This window comes from Aethalodelphis obliquidens, unplaced genomic scaffold, assembly GCF_003676395.1.
Source record: "Aethalodelphis obliquidens isolate GAN/ISIS:26980383/991018 unplaced genomic scaffold, ASM367639v1 scaffold2, whole genome shotgun sequence".
Classification (NCBI taxonomy): Eukaryota; Metazoa; Chordata; class Mammalia; order Artiodactyla; family Delphinidae; genus Aethalodelphis; species Aethalodelphis obliquidens.
The window spans coordinates 80905767-80927858 of record NW_020837946.1 but is presented as its reverse complement, the minus strand read 5'-3'; the positions used below and the strand labels follow the sequence as shown (position 1 = coordinate 80927858).

General features: G+C 33.7%; 1 protein-coding gene across 1 annotated transcript in view; it reads left to right on the top strand.

Annotated features, from left to right (window-relative positions):
- Positions 1-20033, top strand: part of EPC2 (enhancer of polycomb 2) — a 107566-nt gene extending 87533 nt beyond the window's left edge. The window contains exons 7-14 of the mRNA XM_027131631.1: positions 494-685; positions 3963-4052; positions 5319-5464; positions 5574-5917; positions 14396-14532; positions 15707-15866; positions 16805-17138; positions 18133-20033. Coding sequence (XP_026987432.1) covers positions 494-685; positions 3963-4052; positions 5319-5464; positions 5574-5917; positions 14396-14532; positions 15707-15866; positions 16805-17138; positions 18133-18205 — 1476 coding nt within the window. The 3' untranslated portion in view covers positions 18206-20033. The remainder of the gene's footprint in view (positions 1-493; positions 686-3962; positions 4053-5318; positions 5465-5573; positions 5918-14395; positions 14533-15706; positions 15867-16804; positions 17139-18132) is intronic.
- The last annotated feature ends 2059 nt before the right edge of the window (positions 20034-22092 follow it).

The window sequence follows — 22092 nt, the reverse complement described above, 5'->3', positions numbered from 1 at the left end:
TTTTTTTCCTAATTAATAAGCTTATCTGTCTCAAAAAAGTTACCCCACATGTAGGCATTTCTAAAAATTGAAAATGAGCATAGAAATGAATTATGAATTTATAATCTAATTCAAGTCATTTTAAAAATAAAAATAGTTGTTAATTTTCATCATTAATTAGTAGATTTAAATAAAATTAAAATATAATTTAAATACTTTTTAAATGCTGGATTGCATAATAGAACAATTTTTAAAAATCATTAACATCTTAGTTTAAGTATTGATAACAATGTAAAAAGTAAATTTAAGTGTCATAATTATTTTTCACTGTAATTTGTGAAAGCAAAACATTTTTCAGTTTATGGTCACATAATAATTTTTGCATATTAAAACCAGAAAGTAAAATCACCTCTGGGGTAAAAATGTATGTTTTTTAAAGAGCAGTATAGTTTTTCGTGCTTTCTAAAATGATTTTCATTTCTTCCTTTTGGGGGAAAAATCGTCATGTAAACAGCACCCGCATCATTTGTCTTTGAAAGAAGAGGCTTCTGATGTGGTTCGTCAAAAGAAGAAGTACCCAAAGAAGCCTAAAGCAGAGGCCTTGCTAGCGTCTCAGCAGCCCGCTCCTGAGACACTGCCTGTGATCAATAAGAGTGACATTAAGCAGTATGACTTTCACAGCTCAGATGAAGATGAATTTCCACAGGTGCTTGTTTTAAAACTATTTTAAAGACATTTTCCTCTAGTCTTTTGTATTGCTATATTTTAAAACATAATTGACATCTTAGAGTTTTGATTCTTGCTTTCTTCACCTAATGTTATGACATAAACAGTTTCCACGTTATTTATGTTTGTTACTGAAATGGTATTTGCTTCTGTTATTTTCTATCAGTTGAATAAAGTTTATTCTGTTGTGTAGCATTTAGGTGGTTTTCAGCTTTCCCTTTTACAAAAATTGACATCTCTACCTCTTCCCTCTGTATTTAAAATAGATTATTAGAAATGGAATTCCTGAACTAAAGATTATAAATATTTTAAGACATTTAATACATCATTGTAAATATTCACCAACAATAATTCCACCAGCATTGTATTTTACAACTTTTAATGTAAATTCTGCTAATTTGTTTGGCAATAACTATTTGATTCTAAAGAAAATTTAGAACTGGTTCAAGTTTTAACTTGTGAAAATAATTATTTGGTTATATCACAACAGTTTTATAGCAAAATGTTTGCAGTGTAAAAATCTTAATTTTTGTTTCATATGTGCTATCTTTAAAACAAGACCTTATTTTATATATTAAAGGATCAATTTAAAACATACATTGTTTAGCACCTGATCTAGCAATGCCCTCCTTTTTTCTTTTCTGTATGTTGTAGGCAACCTAAAGAGAGTACTATAACAAGCTTTATCATATTTTAACATTTTGACTTACTTGATTTAAAAAACATTTTTTTTTTAACCAACATGACAGATATGTTTGGAAGCAAGACAGTTCATAAAACACCTTGTTGTTGTAACTATTTAAAATCTAGAGTTTACATAAAACTTGTCCCCTTTGGCTAGATTATATTAGTTTTATTCTTTTGTAGATGATTTAGTTTTTCTACCCCAGATAATATTTTAGCATTCGTACGCGTTGTAACAAATGCACAAAAATGTGTTTAATTTCGTATGCCCTTAAAAAGCACTTAAATGAAATAATTTATTAAAATTGTCAGAGGATCATGTAGTTAGACTCAGGCAGGGCTTTGAATAGTCATGGGACATTAATTAGATGACATTTGAAGGAATGAGAGAACAAATAGTAGGTCTTTCCCAGGTAGAAGATGTAGGGAAGGCCTCAAGGCAGAGAAAACAGCATATTAGAGGGAACTGCTAGCAGTTTGGCATTGCTGGAGCATAAAACACAAAGGGGAAGGGAGGTGAACGGAATGATGGCTGGAGTAGTAGTCAGATGGCAAATGGCCTCTATCGACATTATATATACTGAGAAGTTCTTAAAGAATTTCAAGTAAGAAATGACATAGTTAGATAAATGCATTTATAAAAGCCAGTAAAGTTTTGCTGTACACTCCCAGCCCTTTAAGAATGATGCCAGGGGGATACTATGTCCAGTAGAAACTTTTCCCTTATTGCTAGAATCAGTCCATCCATCCTGATAGACACACTCAGCATACTAGTCATATATTCCTCATCTATTAAGGGATCTTCATTTCTGTTCTAAATTCATATGTTTATTCATATAGTCCCCATTCCCACATGAAATTGCATTTTGAAACTTTTAGGTTCCTCTGAGTCCTTATACTAGGTCTTTGACAACATTAATTTTTAGAATGGTATTCCCCTGTTGCTAAACTGTAGGTAGGCATGTACCTAGAGTTGGACATTATTCAGTGAGGCAGCTATTTAGAATGTAGCTCTTACAAAATCAGGATTTTATTGCTAAAAAGATAATTAAAATAATATATGCTTCTTCTTTGTCCAATAAACAAGAACAAAGGAATAGGGAGCCTTAAGAGAACAAGCATTTTAACCAGACTTCTCCAACTGATTTGCAGCAGAGCAGAATAAAAACCCAGTCTCTTCTCGATCATGCTTCTGATTCTCCTAACATCAGCTCTCTCTTCCTATGTCTCAGACCAAATCCTGGAATCCCCTCCTGGGGTAGTCAGGAGGAAGGGATGCAAAAAATTTCTGAGGCTTTGTGACATCTCCTGTATATATTTTAAAAGAGGTAGATGATTTGTAAAGGAATCAAAGTGTAAAATTCACATTTGGGATTTCCTTTCAAATTTCAGGTTTGGGTTTTGTTCCCCAGGAAGAAGAATTAGCCCCAGCTTACTATTTCTGTGTCTCCCCCATAGTGTTGGTGGAGGTATATTGGAACCTCAAACAAATGCCTTTCTCCCCTGGATGACCCTGCTCAGTGGTAATTACCACAGTTTGGAAATAATGTGGAGAAAGCATTTTTCCTCTCAAAATAGGAAGAGAGGGATTCGTGAGGTAATTTGCAAGTAAATATGGTTGAGTCAGCATTGTCAGAAAAAGAGATGTACTCCAAAGTGAAATTGCGAGACAACTGAAACTTAAGTACTAAAACTTTTTTTTTTTTAATTTTAACCATTATGGGTAGAAATTTATCTAAACCATATTATTTCCCTGCCATATCAGAGTATATTTGTATTTCATTTAATCTGTTTTTGATGACATTTATAAAGTTTGCTGTTGTATAATATATCAGTGCTGCCCTAGAGGTCCACTCAGATTATGTAGGGATATTTGACCTAGTATCACTTGGTCCTATGCTTTTTAATATGTGACAGCTTTTTGAAAGTCTTTATTCTTTTGCTGTCAGGTGGTGGGCTTAGTACTTCTCTCTGCAACCAGTCTGCTTACCTTTTAGCGGGTCCTCTTTCCTCTTCTGATTCTCTGCTTCTGATCTGCTAAATTTAAAAAGTGATTTATAAAAATGAGGGGAAATAAGGGACTCCCCTTTGAGTGAAATGTATGACCTTTTTGGCTTTTGGGGATGGGAGGCTATTCATAAACCTTTTTTATCTTCCTAGTTTTGGGCTTTATTATAGAGAAATAAAGTTATTGTGTAAAAACATCTCTACTTATAGGTGAAGCATAACTATTATTACAAAGTATTTATGGCCACGTATAATATTTACAAAATGTAAATGGGATATATAAAAACCATACTAATTCTTTTTAAGCCTATAATCCTTGCATGTTCAGAAACAGTTAGGCAATAATACCATGTGAGCTTACCTGCAAGAACCAGTCCATTAAGAATAATGATTTTTAACCATAGAAAAATTTTGCTAATCTTTAAATGTTTTGGGGAATTCACTGCCTACTGTATGTAATATAGGAGTGATTCACTGTTTGTGATCAGATTCTAATTTTAGACCATTACAAAGATTGTTGACTTTTGATAACTCCTAAATGGAATGCTTCATGCCTCTTTTTCTAGGTACCGTCCCCAATATCAGAACCTGAAGAAGAAAATGATCCTGATGGTCCCTGTGCTTTCAGGAGGCGGGCAGGATGCCAGTATTATGCTGTAAGAACTTTATTTTTTGTGGTGTTTTTGTGAACTGGAATTAACAGGTAACTCATGTCAGGGTGACTTAGTCTTGATCTAAAAATGGGAAGTCAATCAGCATTTTTTATTTAATATCCCCTATGCAGATACCAGTAAAAGATGCTCGAAGGTACTGAGTCCTTTCAAAGGAGATCAGAACCCTTTATTTGGAAATTGATAACTGCTCGTATTTTAGAAATCTAGCTCACTTTGGGCTTTAACTATTACTTCAGCAGTTACGACAGCTACTCACTATGTCATTGCTGGAGTTAGGTGAGCCCAGAATCTCTAATGGAACCCTAGATGGCTGATGAGTGTTTATTGAAATTTACTTTTGGGCAAGCCCATCTTTTCCATACAAACCCAGTAAGTATCAAACATAAAGGAATCATTTTTAAACCTCCCCCATGGCACTATATTGTCAAATAATTATATTCATAACTTTTTGTCCCACTTAGAAAATGCTTTGTGCTGTTAAGTCAAGTTTTGGTGCATATTTTATCAAGGAATGACCCTCACTTCCAGATGCTAAGGTTTCAAGTAAGGTGTAACGATGGAGTAGTGAGGATGGCTCTCATATATGGCTTTTGGAGACCTTTTGTCTTGTTGCATTATGGTAAACATATACACTTACAGCTTTTTCAGGTGTGTGTGTGTGTGTGTATGTATTTAATGTAGGGGAAGTGTAGAGAATTGTTTATAAGTTATGTGTTTGAGAAAAAGGAGACAGAAAGTGGTAACATAGAAAAATAGAATGCTAGAAGAAATAGGAAGGCAAAGAAATGGACTGTATGTTCTTACAAGTAAAGAGGAAGTATGATTTGCCACATGCATACCTTCTTGAAGTGCAATTTTTACTCCAAAAAATTTCCTTCTAGTTTATCTCTGTAGGAAGTCTATAAATTACTAACTTCATTATCTCTACTTTTCTACATAAATGTTAAAAGCCACATTATTCTTTAAAGATATATTTCTTTTAAAATATAATATTATCTTAAATGTATTTGTAGTCATAAACTAAATTTAGTTTGAGTTATTTTGGTGAGTGAACTTTTAAGTCAGTTTTGTAGAATTTCACCTGGTTAATATTTAAACCCTAATTTTAAAGTTTTATATCTAAATTTTAATTGCTCTGCTAATGCTGTAGTTACTTTATTTTTATCATGATTTAACTTTTCTTCATTTCAGAATCATTCCATGAGTTTTTTTTTTATTTTATTTTTATTTATTTATTTTTTTTTGCAGCCTCGTTTGGACCAAACTAACCATTCGTTTGAAAATTCAGAATTGGTAGATTTGGATAAGTTGAGATACAGGCATTGCCTTACAATGCTCACAGTCCCGAGAAGATGTATAGGATTTGCAAGGAGGCGAATTGGCAGAGGTGGAAGGTAAACTATTTGTTTTGACCTGATTTTTGTTTACAAGCTGGAAGGGAGGGTATAAAGAAAATGTTGTTAAGTTCTTCTAGGTAATATTTGGCTTTATATTGCTTTTCAGGGTCATAATGGACCGGATATCCACAGAACATGACCCAGTCCTGAAACAGATAGACCCTGAAATGCTGAATGGTTTTTCAAGCGCTTCCCAAACTATAGACTTTTCTTCTAATTTCTCTCGGACCAATGCTTCCAGTAAACATTGTGAAAATAGACTGTCCCTTTCTGAAATATTAAGCAATATCAGATCATGTCGACTACAGTGTTTCCAGCCAAGGCTACTAAATTTACAGGACAGTGATAGTGAAGAATGTACCTCAAGAAAACCAGGGCAGACTGTGAACAATAAAAGAGTTTCTGCAGCATCTGTAGCTTTATTGAACACCAGCAAGAATGGCATATCAGGTAAGTTGTCACTTTGTTAAAAGTATATCCTCTTCTCCTTAATTTTTCATTATCCACTAAATAGACTCTCAGGGTGAATTTTGAAGGTTTATTTTCATGATCCTACCGAGGAAAGGAACTTTATCTTAACCTATTACATTTTTTTTCCAACCTAAGAAAGTAAACTCTATTTTTGTGGTTCACATTTTAACCAAAATGTCCTAACTGATACCTATAAAACCACTGGCTTGTATTTTGAATGTGTGTGCCTGGTATGGTGAATGTGTAGGCACAATGCATAGGGAATTCCCTATGGGCAAAGTGGTTATAAGCTGCTGTCAGATCATCATAGCACAATACTGTCTGCTTTTGTTAAAGAAAATTTTCATTTTATTATATTAACTTTGCTTAAATGTAAGCATTGCTTCTCAGGAGTACCATTAAAAGTTTTCTTTCTGAAAAATGATTTTTAAAGAGGTTCCCTATGAATAGTTGTAATTTTGGTCTGATAACTTACCTCTCTAATTGAGATTGGAAAGTTTTTTTCCTCTTAAGAGACATTGTATTCAAATTAATAGGCATTATAAAATAATATAACATCTAGAGGATCTAAAATGTAATCTTGATTTGTTTTCTTCTGTGGATAGTCTTCTCTTTATCACATGTATACAAGTATGTATAATTTATAAATGTCTTTGTAATGTATACATTGCAAAAAAATGCGTGGTATCCAGAGGCAAAGCTAGATGTGGCTTGACTTATACTATTGATATTCTTTCTTTCTCTAAAATGTATATATTTCTAAATTATTTCCTAGATGGTGCATTTTAGTATGCAAAATTGTTATGTTAAACTTCTTCAAAGTGATTTTAAATCATTTTAGGTTGACATTTGGTCTCAATAGTGTTCCGTCTTTCTTAATTACTGAACTGTTTATTTTCAAACTTGACTTAGACATTTATCTATTTAAAGGTTGTTATGGAAAATTGGATTTGTTTGAATGATTGGAAGGTGGCATATCATTTCTCCAAATTAGTTGGTTAATTTTCTCCTAAACGAATTTAGGTAAGGAAAATGGCATCCCGTTATATAAAGTTCATGAGTCTGTGAAGTTTAATGACCTTTTGAAGCTCAAATGGATAAATACCTATTATGACTTCAGGTTGCAGGATTCTTAGAAATCTAAAAATAGTAGGAAGTTGACGAATATTAGGTCAAATCTTTTTTTGAGCCAACTCTAAGAAGACATTGTTCAAATTATTTAACTTAACTGGAATTCCTGTACCAAAAATTACTCACAATAGTTTTTGCCAAAAAGTGAGTTTAAAAACATCATATATAGGCATTTATAATTAGATTTGACCATAGATTGAAGTTTTTCTCTACCAATGAATACCGTAACAAAAAAGTGATTTTAATATGTTCCTTCTTAAGTTGAATATGGCCAAATATTTGCAGCTTTCTACTGTACATTCCTGATACACTCCAGATCTATGTGACTCGACTGTTTTCCAGAAAATGTTTGTTGCGCATGTTATTGTATCATCAGTACTCTGTATGTATGGATTCAGAATGTAATGTAAATAATTCCATACAATCAGTTCTAGAATTTTATGACACTACCATATATCAGCATAAAATAAGCATTTAAAGTATTATTTTAGGCATGCATGCACTTCTCAGGGAACTTAAATCACAAATATGCAATGCTAACATCGTAGATAATAAGCCTTTTTTTATTTTTGCCTTTCCCCTACCATCAGAAAAAAAATAGTAGTTTTGGTCTGTGTAATTTTTCCTGCCTTATGTTTATGTATGTTATGTAATGGTACTATGTCTCAACTTAGTACCATTTCTTTCTTCCCTTAAAAAAGTTCAAGGTTTAAGCAACAGCTAAGCTACATTAGAATCAATGTTTTAGAATCAGGTCTTTCAAATATGTGTTTAATTATTTATTACTAGAGTAAAGGATTTTGTTCAAGTTTTTTTCTCTGCTAACTATGACCCTCTAGTCATTGAGGCCACAAGGTGTTTTGTTTTTAACAAATTTCTTTTGTTTCAAAATATTAGGCACGGTGTATAAATTCATAATGAAACAAGTCTTTTTAACAGCAGTTTTGTAAACAACTGAAAAGCTATGGCAGTATTTTTGTTTGTATGGGGCGCGCCATGCCGCATGTGGGAACTTAGTTCCCCTACCAGGGATCAAACCTGGTCCCACGGCAGTGAAAGTGCGGAGTCCTAACCACTGGATTGCCAGGGAGTTCGCCTGTGGCAGTTTTAAGTACCCACCTGTACCAGTTATATTCATTACATAGTTTCTCAGTTCTGGATAGATCATTTTAAGTGGATTCAGTTATAATTCAGTAAATATTGATAGAAATTCCTTTTCTACCTAAAGAGAAGGTTATAGGAATTTTTTTAAGTTATATTTTTATATTTGATGGACATGTACAAAAGAATTGAATCTTCATATATTTGGTTTCTTTTAATCTGTGTGTCTAACACTTCTGCCTTCTGCTTACTCTTCGTGGACTTGATCAGGAGAGCATGCATGTCTTTAAGAGTAACAGGACTGATATTCGTCGGTTACCTGGCAGAGAGTCAAGTACTGAATTTTCTATTTCACAGCTGGGAAATCCCGGCAAATAAAGGATTTAATCAGAAATAGAAACCTGACATATATACATATATACACTATTGATACTATGTATAAAATAGATAACTAATAAGAACCTACTATATAGCACAGGGAACTCTACTCAGTGCTCTGTGGTGACCTAAATGGGAAGGAAATCCAAAAAAGAGGGGATATGTATATGTATATACGTATATGTGTATGTATATACATATATGTATATATGTATATGTATATATGTATACGTATATGTATATACGTATACGTATAGCTGATTCTCTTTGCTGTACAGTAGAAACTAACACAACATTGTAAAGCAACTATACTCCAATAAAAATTTTAAAAATAAATAAATAATGGGGAAAAAAAGAAATAGAAACCTGATATACTTGACAATAATATTTATTTGTATCACAAGTTCCTTAGTTCTTTAAAAAAAAAAAACAACCTTGAACTTGAGGGCCAATGGCAAAGTATTTTCTTACTTTTATGTTGTTCTTAACCCAGTTAATGTTTTTCAAGTCATAATCTCTGTGTCCTGAACGTATTCTAATTATTATTTTCAATACGGTACTGAATGGACTTAAAGGGAAACAAATAGAACTGTGTGTCATAGTTATTAGTAAGAACTAAAGACTTCATTTAGTTAACTGTTAAATAAAAGTATGTTTTCTTAATTGAAAATCTCTTCTCAAAGAATAGAAGCCAGGACAGAAAGGAAAGATAGACGTGCTGAACATAGCAAGTGGATAACCAAGGAAAATTAAGTTTATACATAATTATTTAGGATCTAATATATGCAAAGCACTATGTTAAGTGTTTAAAAGTTGCAGAGTTTTAGAAGACAATAATCCTTACCTTCAAGGAGCTTATACATGGATTATACATGACAGATATTATATTCTTTATATAAATAGGTGGTAAAGTTTTCAGTCATTTGAAACTGCAGTATTTAACTATTCTTTTGAGACACTATTCTTAAATCCTAACCTTAAGCAAATATATTTCACATCTAAAAGTAGCATTGCTTGTTCAGACTTGAAGGGCTGGATTAATTTGCTTTTTTTTTTTTTTTTTAGCATCTTTAAGGATTAATTTACTTTTAATCTTGGTTTAGACTAAAGTATCGTTGCAAGTTAACATGTTTTTTCTTTTCTCATTTGTATTGTATACTGAATAGATAGATACTAGCAACTCTTCTTGAAGCTTTTGACCAGATTCAAATATCTTAATATTACCAGTTTGTAAAATCAGCAACATTTTGGGCAGTTTTCCAAGAGAAATTCCTGGTTTTTAATTTTTCCAGTGTCTTTTCCCATTCTTTTTAAAACTGCCATAAAATGTTTGCAAGCATAAAAGTTTTAAGAAAGGTAAAACTATGTTTTTAACAACTAGCTAAGGTACTCACAAGGATTTATTTTTTTAGTTAGGGTCACTTCTAAGGGTAGGAAATGGATTCAGACTTCAGGAGTTTAAAAGATTTTAGCTTGACCACTAAAGGAAATAATATTAAAATTTCAGTTGTAACTATTTAGCTTGGATGTTGAAGTTTAAATGGATCTTTAGTCTGTTTTCTTTATCTTCACATCTCCTTTGTTCCTCATTCCCCACCCCCTTCACCCTCTCACCTCCCATCTTCACCCTCATTATCATCCCCACAGTTTTTCAGTTTATTCATTAGTTACATTATAGGATGTGTAGTCCTGGACAGGTAATGTCGTCTTTCATGGATTGGAAGATTTGTCCTCAGAGTAGCTCCAGTGTTTTTATGTGAACTTTTACCTGATTCCTTGCTATGACCTAGAAGGTTTAAAATAGGATCTCTCTCCCCCTCCATATAGCCCCAGATCTAGCTTTTAAAACAAACAAAAATTGCGTATAGTCAGCATTGCTTCAACAAGGCATGTATTAAAACTTTTATAACAAAGACCTGCCTGGTAGGTGAAGAAGTGCTGAATAATATATTCATTTCGACTTTTAGATAATCTTTCCTACCACATTAGATGTTCTTCATTAAGCTACAAAAACTTGGTCTAAGCTAGTGTTTTTAAAAATTCATGGCTTCCCAAGAATTCATCATCTTAGCCCACTTTGAGAAACACTGCATTAAAAGTTAAAAGACTTTTAAAAAGGCAGCAGGTGCAAGCCCAAAAATCATATGTTTATATTCTGCTGTGGGGTGGTCATCCAGAAAATACAGAAGGTGTTTTGATTAGATTTTTCTTTTTATTAGTTTATCAATGAAACATCAATACAGAGTTGACAAATACTTGTAAAGATTTCACACGTACTCAAGAATATATTCTCCATGGGCCCAAGTTTAAGGAACAGTGATCTAGGGCTTTAGAATCAATACAGCAGTGTAAAATCTAGTGGAGATGCCTAGAGTATGTTTTTGATGGATCACTGTCAGATTACGAGAGGGAAAGGTGATGAGGGACCAGCCTAGCAGAACCACCTTATAGGAACCACATGCCTGAAAGGTGAAGAGAGAAATGAGGGATGCCTAGGATCTTTGAAAACAGAATCAACATTCTAAGGATGGTGACAAGTGTTCTAAGAAAAAGTACATGGATTCATCTGAGGAGTAAATCAGACCGATAAACCCAAGATAGGTAAAGAGCCAGGTACAAAGAAAGCCAGAAAGGTTAGAGGCTTAGTGAAAAACAGACTGTCAGTTATATACACAAAATATTTAGAAATGCAAGTGTGTTATTAATGTACAGAATGACATATTTGCATACGTAAAAGGGGAAATTCTGTAATATGTGACCTATTAGAATGTGTTACCCAGGGAGATTTGCAAAACTCCTTACTTAGGGAAAGGAACACTTCCTGTCTGTCTGGAATAGTGAAATATTGCCTTCACAAAACAATCAGAGTGTGGTTCCTTTTAAACTGACAGGACTTGGAGGTGTGGGGTAGGGGAGAGGGATGACCAGCATGGATTTTACTTTTAAGCTAGCAACTCATGAGAGCAACTAGTAGAAAGAACTTGGCTTGGCCCTAAGCAAGAGAAGCAGATATCGTTTCTCTTTTCATACATTCCCACTTCCCCTTTATGCCACTACCACCCATTCATAGCTGGACCCCTATTCTGTATCTCATTCCTAAAGAGATTTCTTCACACTGTTAAGTATGACCTTTTCCTGGTGTTATTTTAATGCTTGCCTCTTGATAACTCAAAGCCAATGTAAGAAATAAATTTCTTATGGAAGTATTTCAGTAATTTATGAAAGAAAAAATAATTAGTGGAGAAGGTGCTTTCAATCACATTACCATCCTCCACCTACTAGTAAGTCAACCCTGAAGATGATAATTCAATACTGTGTCTGTGTCATTAAAACCATACATTTCTTACCACTTTCCACTCACCCTAACAAAATGAAAGAGGTCATTTAGGGAGGATGTTTTGTATGTGTTCCAATTCTGTGTCATGATTACTAATTGCTATTTTTGTCTAAAAGTGTTTAATGCTCTAGAAAATTCTGAATGGGGAACATAAGCATTTTTCAAGCACAAAACACCTTTTAGTAAAAAAAGAACTAGATGTCAAGAATGAATCCAACATGCTGAGCTTGCGGTGAGGGGGAAGAGGAAAAAAATGAATGTAATATTTTAAGCATATCCATATTTTGGAATTAAGTTTTATATCAGTGGTTTTCAACTAATAACAGAATCAGGGATGAGAATTTTGGTATCAAAGTCAGCCTGAGTTTTAAAAAGTTAGGCAACACTTGAACATTAATTTGAGTAATTTCAGTTGCGTCTTGGTTGGGATTTTATGAGTTTTCTATGGGGAAAAGGATGGGGTTCCTGAGCAAATTAATGGTTTCAACAAGTCAGGGCAGTAAGTAGACATATCCCCCCAGAAAACAGGAAATTTTATTAGCATCCCTTTTTAATAGCTACATAAAGTGATCATCTTTTTATAAAAGCAAGTAGAATACCTCTAGTTGGCCAACACTTTGTTAGCTAATGACTACTAACCAAAAGTAATTTTTTTATTAAAAGAATACAATTTGTTCTTTCTAGTAATTTATATGTATACTTTATTCTGATTAGTAAAATTTTATAATTGTCTGACTTAAAAGCTTTTGGAAAAAGAAAAGATTCTCATTTCTCTCTCAATTTTTAAATAGCTACTAAAAGTGTATTCTCTTTATTTGGTTTATTCCTCACTTAAAATTAACCACTGTGAATTCTCACCTTTTTATCACAACATAAATCTTAGCTCTGGACAAGCATAACGCTGAATCTGAGTGAGTAGACCATACATCAGATTCCAAGTCCATTTCTTTTGAATTGGTACGCTATATATATACACATAGGACTTAAACAGATTTATTTGGGTTTAACTTAAGATTTTCCTTCCTGGCTTTGTATCTAATAAACTATTTTTCATCTCTCCCAAGGTTTTCAAACAGCTGGAAATTCATGAATACTTCACATTTTCATTTCATTTTGAAGATATTAAATTTAGAATTAAATTTTTTTTTCATCTAAAAATAGAATACTTGCAGTGAACTTAACATGTGCAAAGAAAGACATTTGATTTTGTTGGTAATTCAGTAAGATAACTAATGTGTACTTCAAAAATACAGGTAATAGTAAAATTTTAGAGTGAGCACTATCATAGGCCCAGTTTTTTTAATCTTCTAAAAATAAAATTGCTATCTCAGAACTGTTTTTTCCTGATAGTCCAGTACTAATTTTAATGATAACATTGTAGAACAGAAATGAAGGTATATATAAAGCTTTGTCCATCTCTGGGGCCTAATTCCTTTTTCATAGAAAATAAGCTGTACTTTGCATAACTTGTTATATGTCTAATTTACCATCAAATTTTTTTTTTTAATTTCTCATTTATGATCCTACTAAATGGAGAACTTGGGGACGGGGCTAGTTAAGTAACATAGGTTGAAGGTATAGTCTCCTATCTAAACTCCTTCAGGTCATATAGATTAGATAGCTAGATTACATTTAAAGGTTGGCTCATATTAGTTGGTGTTTCTTTATATGTATCTTTTCTTCCCAACTACACTGTAGGAGTTTGTAGCAGGGACCCTCTTTTTAATTTATTTTTTCCCTGTATTCATTCTTAACTCTTAATGCAGCACTTTTCGTCATACATAGTAAATACTTGTTGATTAAGTGAAATAGTTGGGAGAGAGGAAAGAAAGCAATAAAGAAAAATAGAGTAAAATTACTCTAGTAGTACATGTATTCTGATGTGATTTAATGTTTTGTGACTCTAGTAACATACTGACTTCTGTGGAGATAGCTTTGTGTCCTCTAAATCAGTTTATCAGTGATCTCCTTAAATATCAGTGGTGAATGAAAGTTTGTTTACATTTCTTTGAAAAAAGTGTTTCTTATTGTAACTTTTCTTAAGTAATTTTTTAAATAAAAGTTTTAAATGTCTTCTTTTTATTTGACATTTAGTAACTGTTAACAGTTGGTTACAGCATAGTTGATTACATCCGAGGATGCTGAACACTTCTCTGATTTCCAGCCCATGTTTTTATAGATAGGACTTATTTTAGACATCAAATCTATTGGCTTAAACTATGGTTTAAGTCTGAATAAAAGGGAGAATCCTTATATTTGAACTACGTTATACAGTAAAATCTACATATAGGAACTTTTTTAGCATGTGATATTAGAAGGTCATAGATATTAGCATAAGCCACTTTGGCTGAAAGATCTGTCGTTTTTATTCAGTTCTTTGCTGCTGATGTATATTGTGATTTGAAATTGCTTTTCATCTTAATCGTGGAATAACTTCATATTGTATTCTACTTGTGTTGTTAAAGGTACTTTAAAACATATGTATTTCTAAAATTAATGTCCTTTTCCAGTGACAGGGGGTATCACAGAAGAGCAATTTCAGACTCATCAACAGCAGTTAGTTCAAATGCAAAGGCAGCAACTTGCTCAGCTTCAGCAGAAACAGCAATCTCAGCATTCCTCGCAACAGACACATCCAAAAGCACAGGTAAACCTGTCTTTTAATCATGGTTATGTCTATTCCTTTCTTTCATAATTATATCTTTTTTTGAAAATTTTAGTCAGGTCACAGAAGATAACCTTGTCATTACCACTCTTGATTCTGGAGATCAAACCTAAGTGTCTTTTCAGTTCATTTACATAATTTTAAGTGACTAGTTTATATTTTATGAGAGGAGCACTAGAGCCAAATATAGTATTTTTAATTTAGGAAAGAAATAAGTACATATTTTTGGAAGGGTTATTAAGAATTCATAGAAGTGATTATATTCTCTTAGAACCATCATTGCCCACCCCTACTCCCCCAGAAATATTTTTGTCAAGGATATGACTATCCTAACTCCTTCCTAACCTGTGCATTTAAGTGCCATGTGAACATGCCCCATGAGCTGAGAGGTAATTGTCTCGACTTGTGCCATAAATCCAGACAACATAGCCCTTTGCCTATTTGAATCACATTTCCTTGAAGAAAAAAAAATTGCCACTAGGTGAGGTTTTCCTAGGCACCATTAAATGATTGACAGTCGGGATAAGAGTAAAAATACCTTATAAAACTGTATTGCCAGAAGAAAAAAAGCCCTGCCAACACCTTGATAAGAGCCTCTAAGACTGATTTTGGACTTCTGGCCTCCAGAACTGTATGAGAATAAACTTACGTTGTTTAAGCCACTAAAAAGCTGTTAGTAACAGCTAAGCAGTTCAATACAGAATCAAAAGGAATATGACCATTAACTTTGCCTTTGTTTGCCTTTTCTGAATCTCAGGTATGTCCAACCTACTGAAACATTAGGCTAAGACACAGTTTTACATTGGGACAGAAATGACTGTTAGTCATCTCTGTTATTTCATTTTGCCCATAGTATGTAGACTGTCAAGTATTTTTAAAGGCATTCATTAACACTTATTGGCAACATGAATAGGGCATTAAAGGTTTGGGTTGTTTACTACCCTAGCTCTTTCTCATAAATAATTGCTTCCCAGTTTTTAGTCGCTTTCCTGTTTCATATGATGAAAATAGCCTATCGAGTCCTAGATCTCTTAACCTAAACACCTGTAACTGTTCAAGATGAAAAAGGCAGCAGCCTCTTGAGTTTGCTCATTTCTTAACATGTTCGTGAACTCATGTCTAAAAAGCTGAGAGTTTAATTTTGTTTATTTTATAGGGCTCAAGCACCTCTGACTGTATGTCTAAAACACTTGACTCAGCCAGCGCCCATTTTGCTGCATCTGCGGTGGTCAGTGCACCTGTTCCAAGTCGCAGTGAGGTAACCAAGGAACAGAACACTGGCCACAACAACATAAACGGTGTAGTCCAGCCTTCAGGTAAGCCTGTTGTTTCATGTGATACTTACTAGCTCAAAGTTGCAACTCAGTGATTTGAGGTATGGTTTTTGGTTTTCAAATCCAAGGGAAAACATCGTACAAGAAATCAATCTGGACTCTTCATAATATCTATGGATATGTATGGTGGAATAGCTGGATGTTTTCTAGAATTCACATAGAGCCTGCTCCCTGTTTCCTCCCACACCCACTGGATTCCTACCTATGTAACACTTCACCCTGCCTCGTTTTATCCACATACTGTCAGTTGCCTCACATCTTAGGCAACACATCGAGCTAATTGCTAACCATCATCGTTGAATCATTTGTACATTTATAAAAAGGTGAAATACAATTTATCAGTAAATTGGAAATTGGGTTTACCTTCCCAGTCTTACGTACTCACAGGCCTGCTTTCTCTGACTCCTCCTCATGAAATACAGCATTGCTGTGAACGTATTTCTACTGCTTACTACCGAGTCCTCAAAGATTTGCTGTTCCTATCAACTCTCAACTACTGCTCAGACCCTAGGGTTTTCCTCTTGCTTTTACATACACCCATGATTGTGATTGCCCTTCCTTACTGATGTTCTTGCATGTGTAAATTCTAATGGAAGTCCAACCTTCATCTGCACCTGCCCTCAATCTCCAGAGAGGACCTCTCTGTGCTATTATACAGTTTCCAAATATGGAGGCAGGACAATACTTTGCAAACCCTTTTGTGTAGGCTAGTAGAAAGAGGGTGTCTTTGGGGTTGAAACAGGTGAATATGTTACCAATCAGAAGGTCTCTTTGGAGCGGCCGTTATGTGGAAGGTTAATTTGGTATTTAACTAGATTACAAATGTTTGCATTTCTTTTTATTTTTAAGCTCCTAATTTTTTAAAAAGTTTAATGTCTCATGACTTGAATGGAACGATTTTTTTTTTCCTTCTCCTTCAGGAACCTCTAAAACATTATACTCCACCAACATGGCTTTATCATCCAGCCCAGGGATTTCAGCTGTACAACTTGTAAGGACAGTTGGCCACACCACTACAAACCACTTAATCCCAGCATTGTGCACAAGCAGTCCTCAAACACTTCCCATGAACAATTCCTGCCTGACAAATGCAGTGCACCTCAATAACGTCAGTGTTGTTTCTCCAGTCAATGTGCATATCAATACACGGACTTCAGCACCATCGCCAACAGCCTTAAAACTTGCCACAGTTGCTGCCAGTATGGACAGAGTGCCAAAGGTTACTCCTAGCAGTGCCATCAGCAGCATAGCAAGGTGTGTGTGTGTTTGTGTGTGTTTCAAGTATCATTCTGTCCCTTTCTGCTATCCTGTGGGAGGAAAGGTACTTTTTTTTTTTTTTTAACTGCTCAAGCAATAGATGTCTTGTCAATTGATTGACTTGCTTTTCAACAGATACTGAATATCTGCTTAGTCTAAAGCTCTGTGACTTAGATCATTTGTTTGAGGTCACTGGTAGGATGTTTAAATGCCAATCAGAACTGTAAAAAAAAAAAAAAAAAAAAGGAAAAAAACCCCACATCAACTTGGGAACCATCAAACTGAAAAAATACATCAGTCTATTTTAGAAGCTTAATTTATTCTTCTATTACTTCTTTGTAGTGTAGACAGTCCGGAAGGCTAGAGTTGTTATTAGCTTCCAGAGCTTTAGTTTTCAAATCAAAATTTGTATTTTCTTCAGTATTATACACAAAGGGAAAGTAAATTATTCTATGTATATTTTAAAATTGAGAATATTCTGAAATTAACTAAATCCATGATAATGTATTTCAGATTTTTTCTTTCTGTGACACTAATGCGTGAGAATAAAAAAAATTGATTTGCGTGGATTAATAACTACATGACCGTAAACCTGTAAAATTAAACTATAGTAGAAAATAATTTAAATAATATTGTGCTCCAAATGATTATTCTTTTTGAGCATCATATGCTCCATCTATTGTAAAAACACTTGGATTGTCATATGTTATATATTTCATAAGTAATTTATCATTGGCTTCTACTGAAATATTGTGTTAAATTACTGTCTTTCCTAAGTAAATAGTTATAATCAAGTTCTTAGGAATTACTAGGATTTTTTAGCTGAAGAAAACGTTTCCTCATTCCTGTATAGAAATTATAAAAATGGGAGATGTTCTTCTGCAGTATGTGTTTTGTTGTAATTACATAAAAATGTATCTATAAATACTAAGTGATACACATCATATTCTAGAGAGTATTAATGTTTATTTTACTCTTTGCCTTATTATAGAGAGAACCATGAACCAGAAAGATTGGGTTTAAATGGAATAGCAGAGACAACAGTAGCTATGGAAGTGACATAACCTAAAACATGTGGCTTTGACCTGTGCTGATGGTGTGCAGTCATTCATATTCCAGCTGAATGCAAAAGGTGACACTCTGTGGATCACAGAGCGTAACAATGGACCTAAATGGACTAGAGTATATCGGATGTTAAATCGATATATGATGTATATTTTGTAAAATTGGGAAAATCACTACCTTGTAATATAGTTTATTTGTATCATCAATATTATTTCTGTTACTTGAATAGTAGATATTCATCATCATGCTTTTGCACTTGAATTTGCAACTGAATGGATTTTAAAAAATAATTCTTTAATGGGATCATGAGCATGAAATGGGATCCTGCATCACTTGTTTTAACTATTTATTTTGCCATGTTTACATTTTGTATCTTGTAAAAATAAATCCAACTTTGTGTCTAAAAAGTTAAAGATTCATAGCTAGGAAATGAAATTCTTGTAATTTTTTTCTAAAGGAACTGTAAAGTTTTCACTTGGTTCATTTTGTTTCACAATTTGACTAGATGGACTTTTTGGTAAATACTTTAGTGGCATTTCACTGTCAAATATGAAGTTCAAGGCAAAATAGTATTTTCTATTACTGTGCAGGGGAAAGGGATGGATCGATACATGCAAATTTAATGTAGTAACTCACTTTTCCATATATTTTGAATGTATATTTCTATTTATAATACCAGTTTATAAAAAATGATTACACAGAAAAAAGGACTAGGAAAAATTATGCATCTAGCACATTTAAACTGTGCAGGTATGAACATTTTTCAAGGATTACATTTTATCTGAAGACTGCATATTTTAACTGGCTTTACCTGTACCACACCACATAAAGGATATTTTGCCAGGTATGTACTGCATTGTGTGATTGCAGTAACCATTGGAGGTCTAGATATCGAGCCATCCCGGGTGCTGGGAGGGGGGGTCGTGGCAAGATTTTGTCTTTTCAGTTTTGGAGAGGTTTCCTGTGGCTACAAGGCAAGTAACGGGTTGGAAAACGTCTGACTGTAAGCGTTGGACACCTTCACAGTGTAGTGTTTTAGTGACTTTTTTTATACGGTTCTTGTATATTAGATACGTGTAGTGGTGTTTCAGAATGTTTGTTTATGCACTAGTTCAGACAACTTTCCCTGTTACTTGTTCTTGATAAGTGAAAACTGCAGGGAAATAAAAATACATATCAAAACATGGACATGCTGCATATGTGTTTATTTCACAATGTGCACACAGTATAAGTTAAAATTTAAGGGAGATGATAGCACTTAACAGCACTTTTCATTTTCACAGTGCTTTCCAAGCATTAATGAAAAGAATTATAAGAAGCTCATCTGTGGGCACTATTGGGTTTCAGATAATCCAATATAAACTACCTTTGATATGAAAAGTTCTTAAAATATTTTACAGAATGTAAGTAATTTGCAGTATAACATTCATTGAAATCTCATAAATGAGCCTCATTTTATAAATAAAAGTTTAGAGTAGAATTATATTGCAAGGGGTTTTGTCAAGTAAGTACTGGGAAATGTAAATATTTTTAATGAATATGATTAAAACCATTTCAAACTTCATAATTTTATACTTTACATTTTTTATATCTGCAGTCCTGAAAGTTGTAAATTGATATGTCAGTTGATTTAATGGACCAGGATTTCTGCTGAGAGTGGTTTTTATTCAGGTCCTGAATATGTAAAGCAATTTATGGTCAAAACCATAGGAAAAAATAAATTTAATTTCTTCATTGGTTGTGACCTGATAGGATCCATGCTCGTTTCTTCCATACTACCTCTGGAGTTACTCATTGCTGATGATATAAAGAAAATAATTTTGATTTGATGTGTAGTATGACTGTGTTCATTCTGCTTTTAGTTGGATGTATCTCCTTGCTATTAAGAACTCAAAACAACTTTAGTGCCGATTTTGGAGAAAGGTTTTTATTTCCATTTTACTGAAGTAAAGCATGAAGAAAATTTGCCTTGTGATACACATGTTATAAATAATATAAGTAAAACAAAGAACTGTATTTGTACAGTTTCTGGAGATGTGGCAAATCCAGAATTTATCAGAAACTGATCACCAGTTTGTTTTTTTGTTTTTGTTTTTTAAGTAAAATAGAAAAATTAAGCCTTCCATATCTTGGTGATTGTAACTGTTTCACAGATTTCAGTTACTTGCACACACATTTTTCCAGTGCTTTTCAAGAACTTTAGTGACATATTTGTTTTTACATTATTAAATTGAAGAGTTTATTTTTGCACAGGTCCTCCACTGGACAACACCACCATTTCTTGGTTTTTCTGATGAAACTAATATTGGTACTTGTAGTTCAATAAGCTTCTAGGGTCCTTGGAGTGTGTTTTTTGATGGGGTGGTTTGTTTGTTTTAAACAAAGGGGTAACTCTCATGTGCTGGGATATCTTGTAATTGAGTATAGGTAAAAATAGTTACAAATTGTATTTTTCTGCCTTTCTAAAGAGAGTACCCTTTTTTTCTCCTGGTAATTCAAGATCATCATTATGATTAATATTAAGATAAAGCTCTAAGTATATTTGAAGATGTGTTACATATCTTCCTTTTGCAGAAGACCAAGGGAAAAATTAAAATATCTGGAGGACACATTTAAAAAATATATACAGAAAATAAATAAATAAATAATATATACAGTACACACACACATTCTGTCTTCTAAAAAAATGTTGAATAGGGTACTTGCAACTGTGCCTAGTGGGGTTTTTTTGTTTGTTGTTTATTGCCAGGGTTGTTTTTTGGGGAGGCAGGGGGAGAGTAGTAAGAAGTAGTAACATTTCAGAAATTGCTCCATAGTGTGTACTGCTGTATTTGACTATAATGCTGTATTTCAAACAAATTTTATTGACCTGTATGTACACCTTCGACTGAAACGTTTTGTCGTCCCTTCACTAACTTGACAAACTATTACATTTCAAAAGGTTAAGGGTATCTCAAGTAATTCTGATTATTATGTTCTGTAACACAAGAGTTGTTTTTCTTTTAACCACAGCATGATAACAGCAGGCATCGTGGAGCATGTCGAGTTCTCTCTCAGTGACGTTTTTCATTTAGTCCTAACAATTGTGTAAAGTACTATTATTTTTCCCATTTTACAGGTCAGGAAAATGAAGTTTAGAGAAGTTAGGTAACTTGCCTTATGTCACACAGCTAAGTTACTGAGCCAGGAATTAAATTCGGGTAGTCACCACACTTTTAACCACTGCCTCCCATCTTTAATGTGAAAGAAGTACCACCTTCAAAGGAGTACTTATTGTACTTCTCAGTCCACTTATTGACAGCATCTGTGTAGCAGAGTTTTAAATTTCATCTAGAAAACAACCTCCTCCACTCTTAACACCATCAGGCAATTAATGTTTGTTTTTTGCTTCCCAGACTGAGTGCATTAGATCCACCTGTGGCTTCTAGCCATCCATCAATCAAACCCAGCCCTATCAGTTTATCCTCCTCTGTCTGCCAGACCTAGCCGGTAAGTGCTAAAGCTCTCAACCAGCACAAAGCTTTGGAAGCTGGGTCTGGGCCAGGACGTGGCTGAGTTTAGCCCTTTCTGGACCTTGGTTTCCCCATCTGTAAGATGAGCAATTTCCTAAAACTCTAGAAAGGAGGCCACCCTGCCAAGCTTGGTGCAGGTGTACATGTGGCCCGTGTGTCATTGATTTCTCACCAAGGAAGTAAATGATGTGGGAGCTAAGGCTGAGCATATGGTTAGTCTAGAGCTGCTTTTTATAAAGTCATTACTGTCATCGATGACTGTAAAATATTGACAATTGTATCATGTAATGCAACTTATCCTGTGCAGAACTAATAATTCTAACCAACTTCAGTGACTACAAGTCTCAGAAGGGCACAAGAATTACTTATTTTTT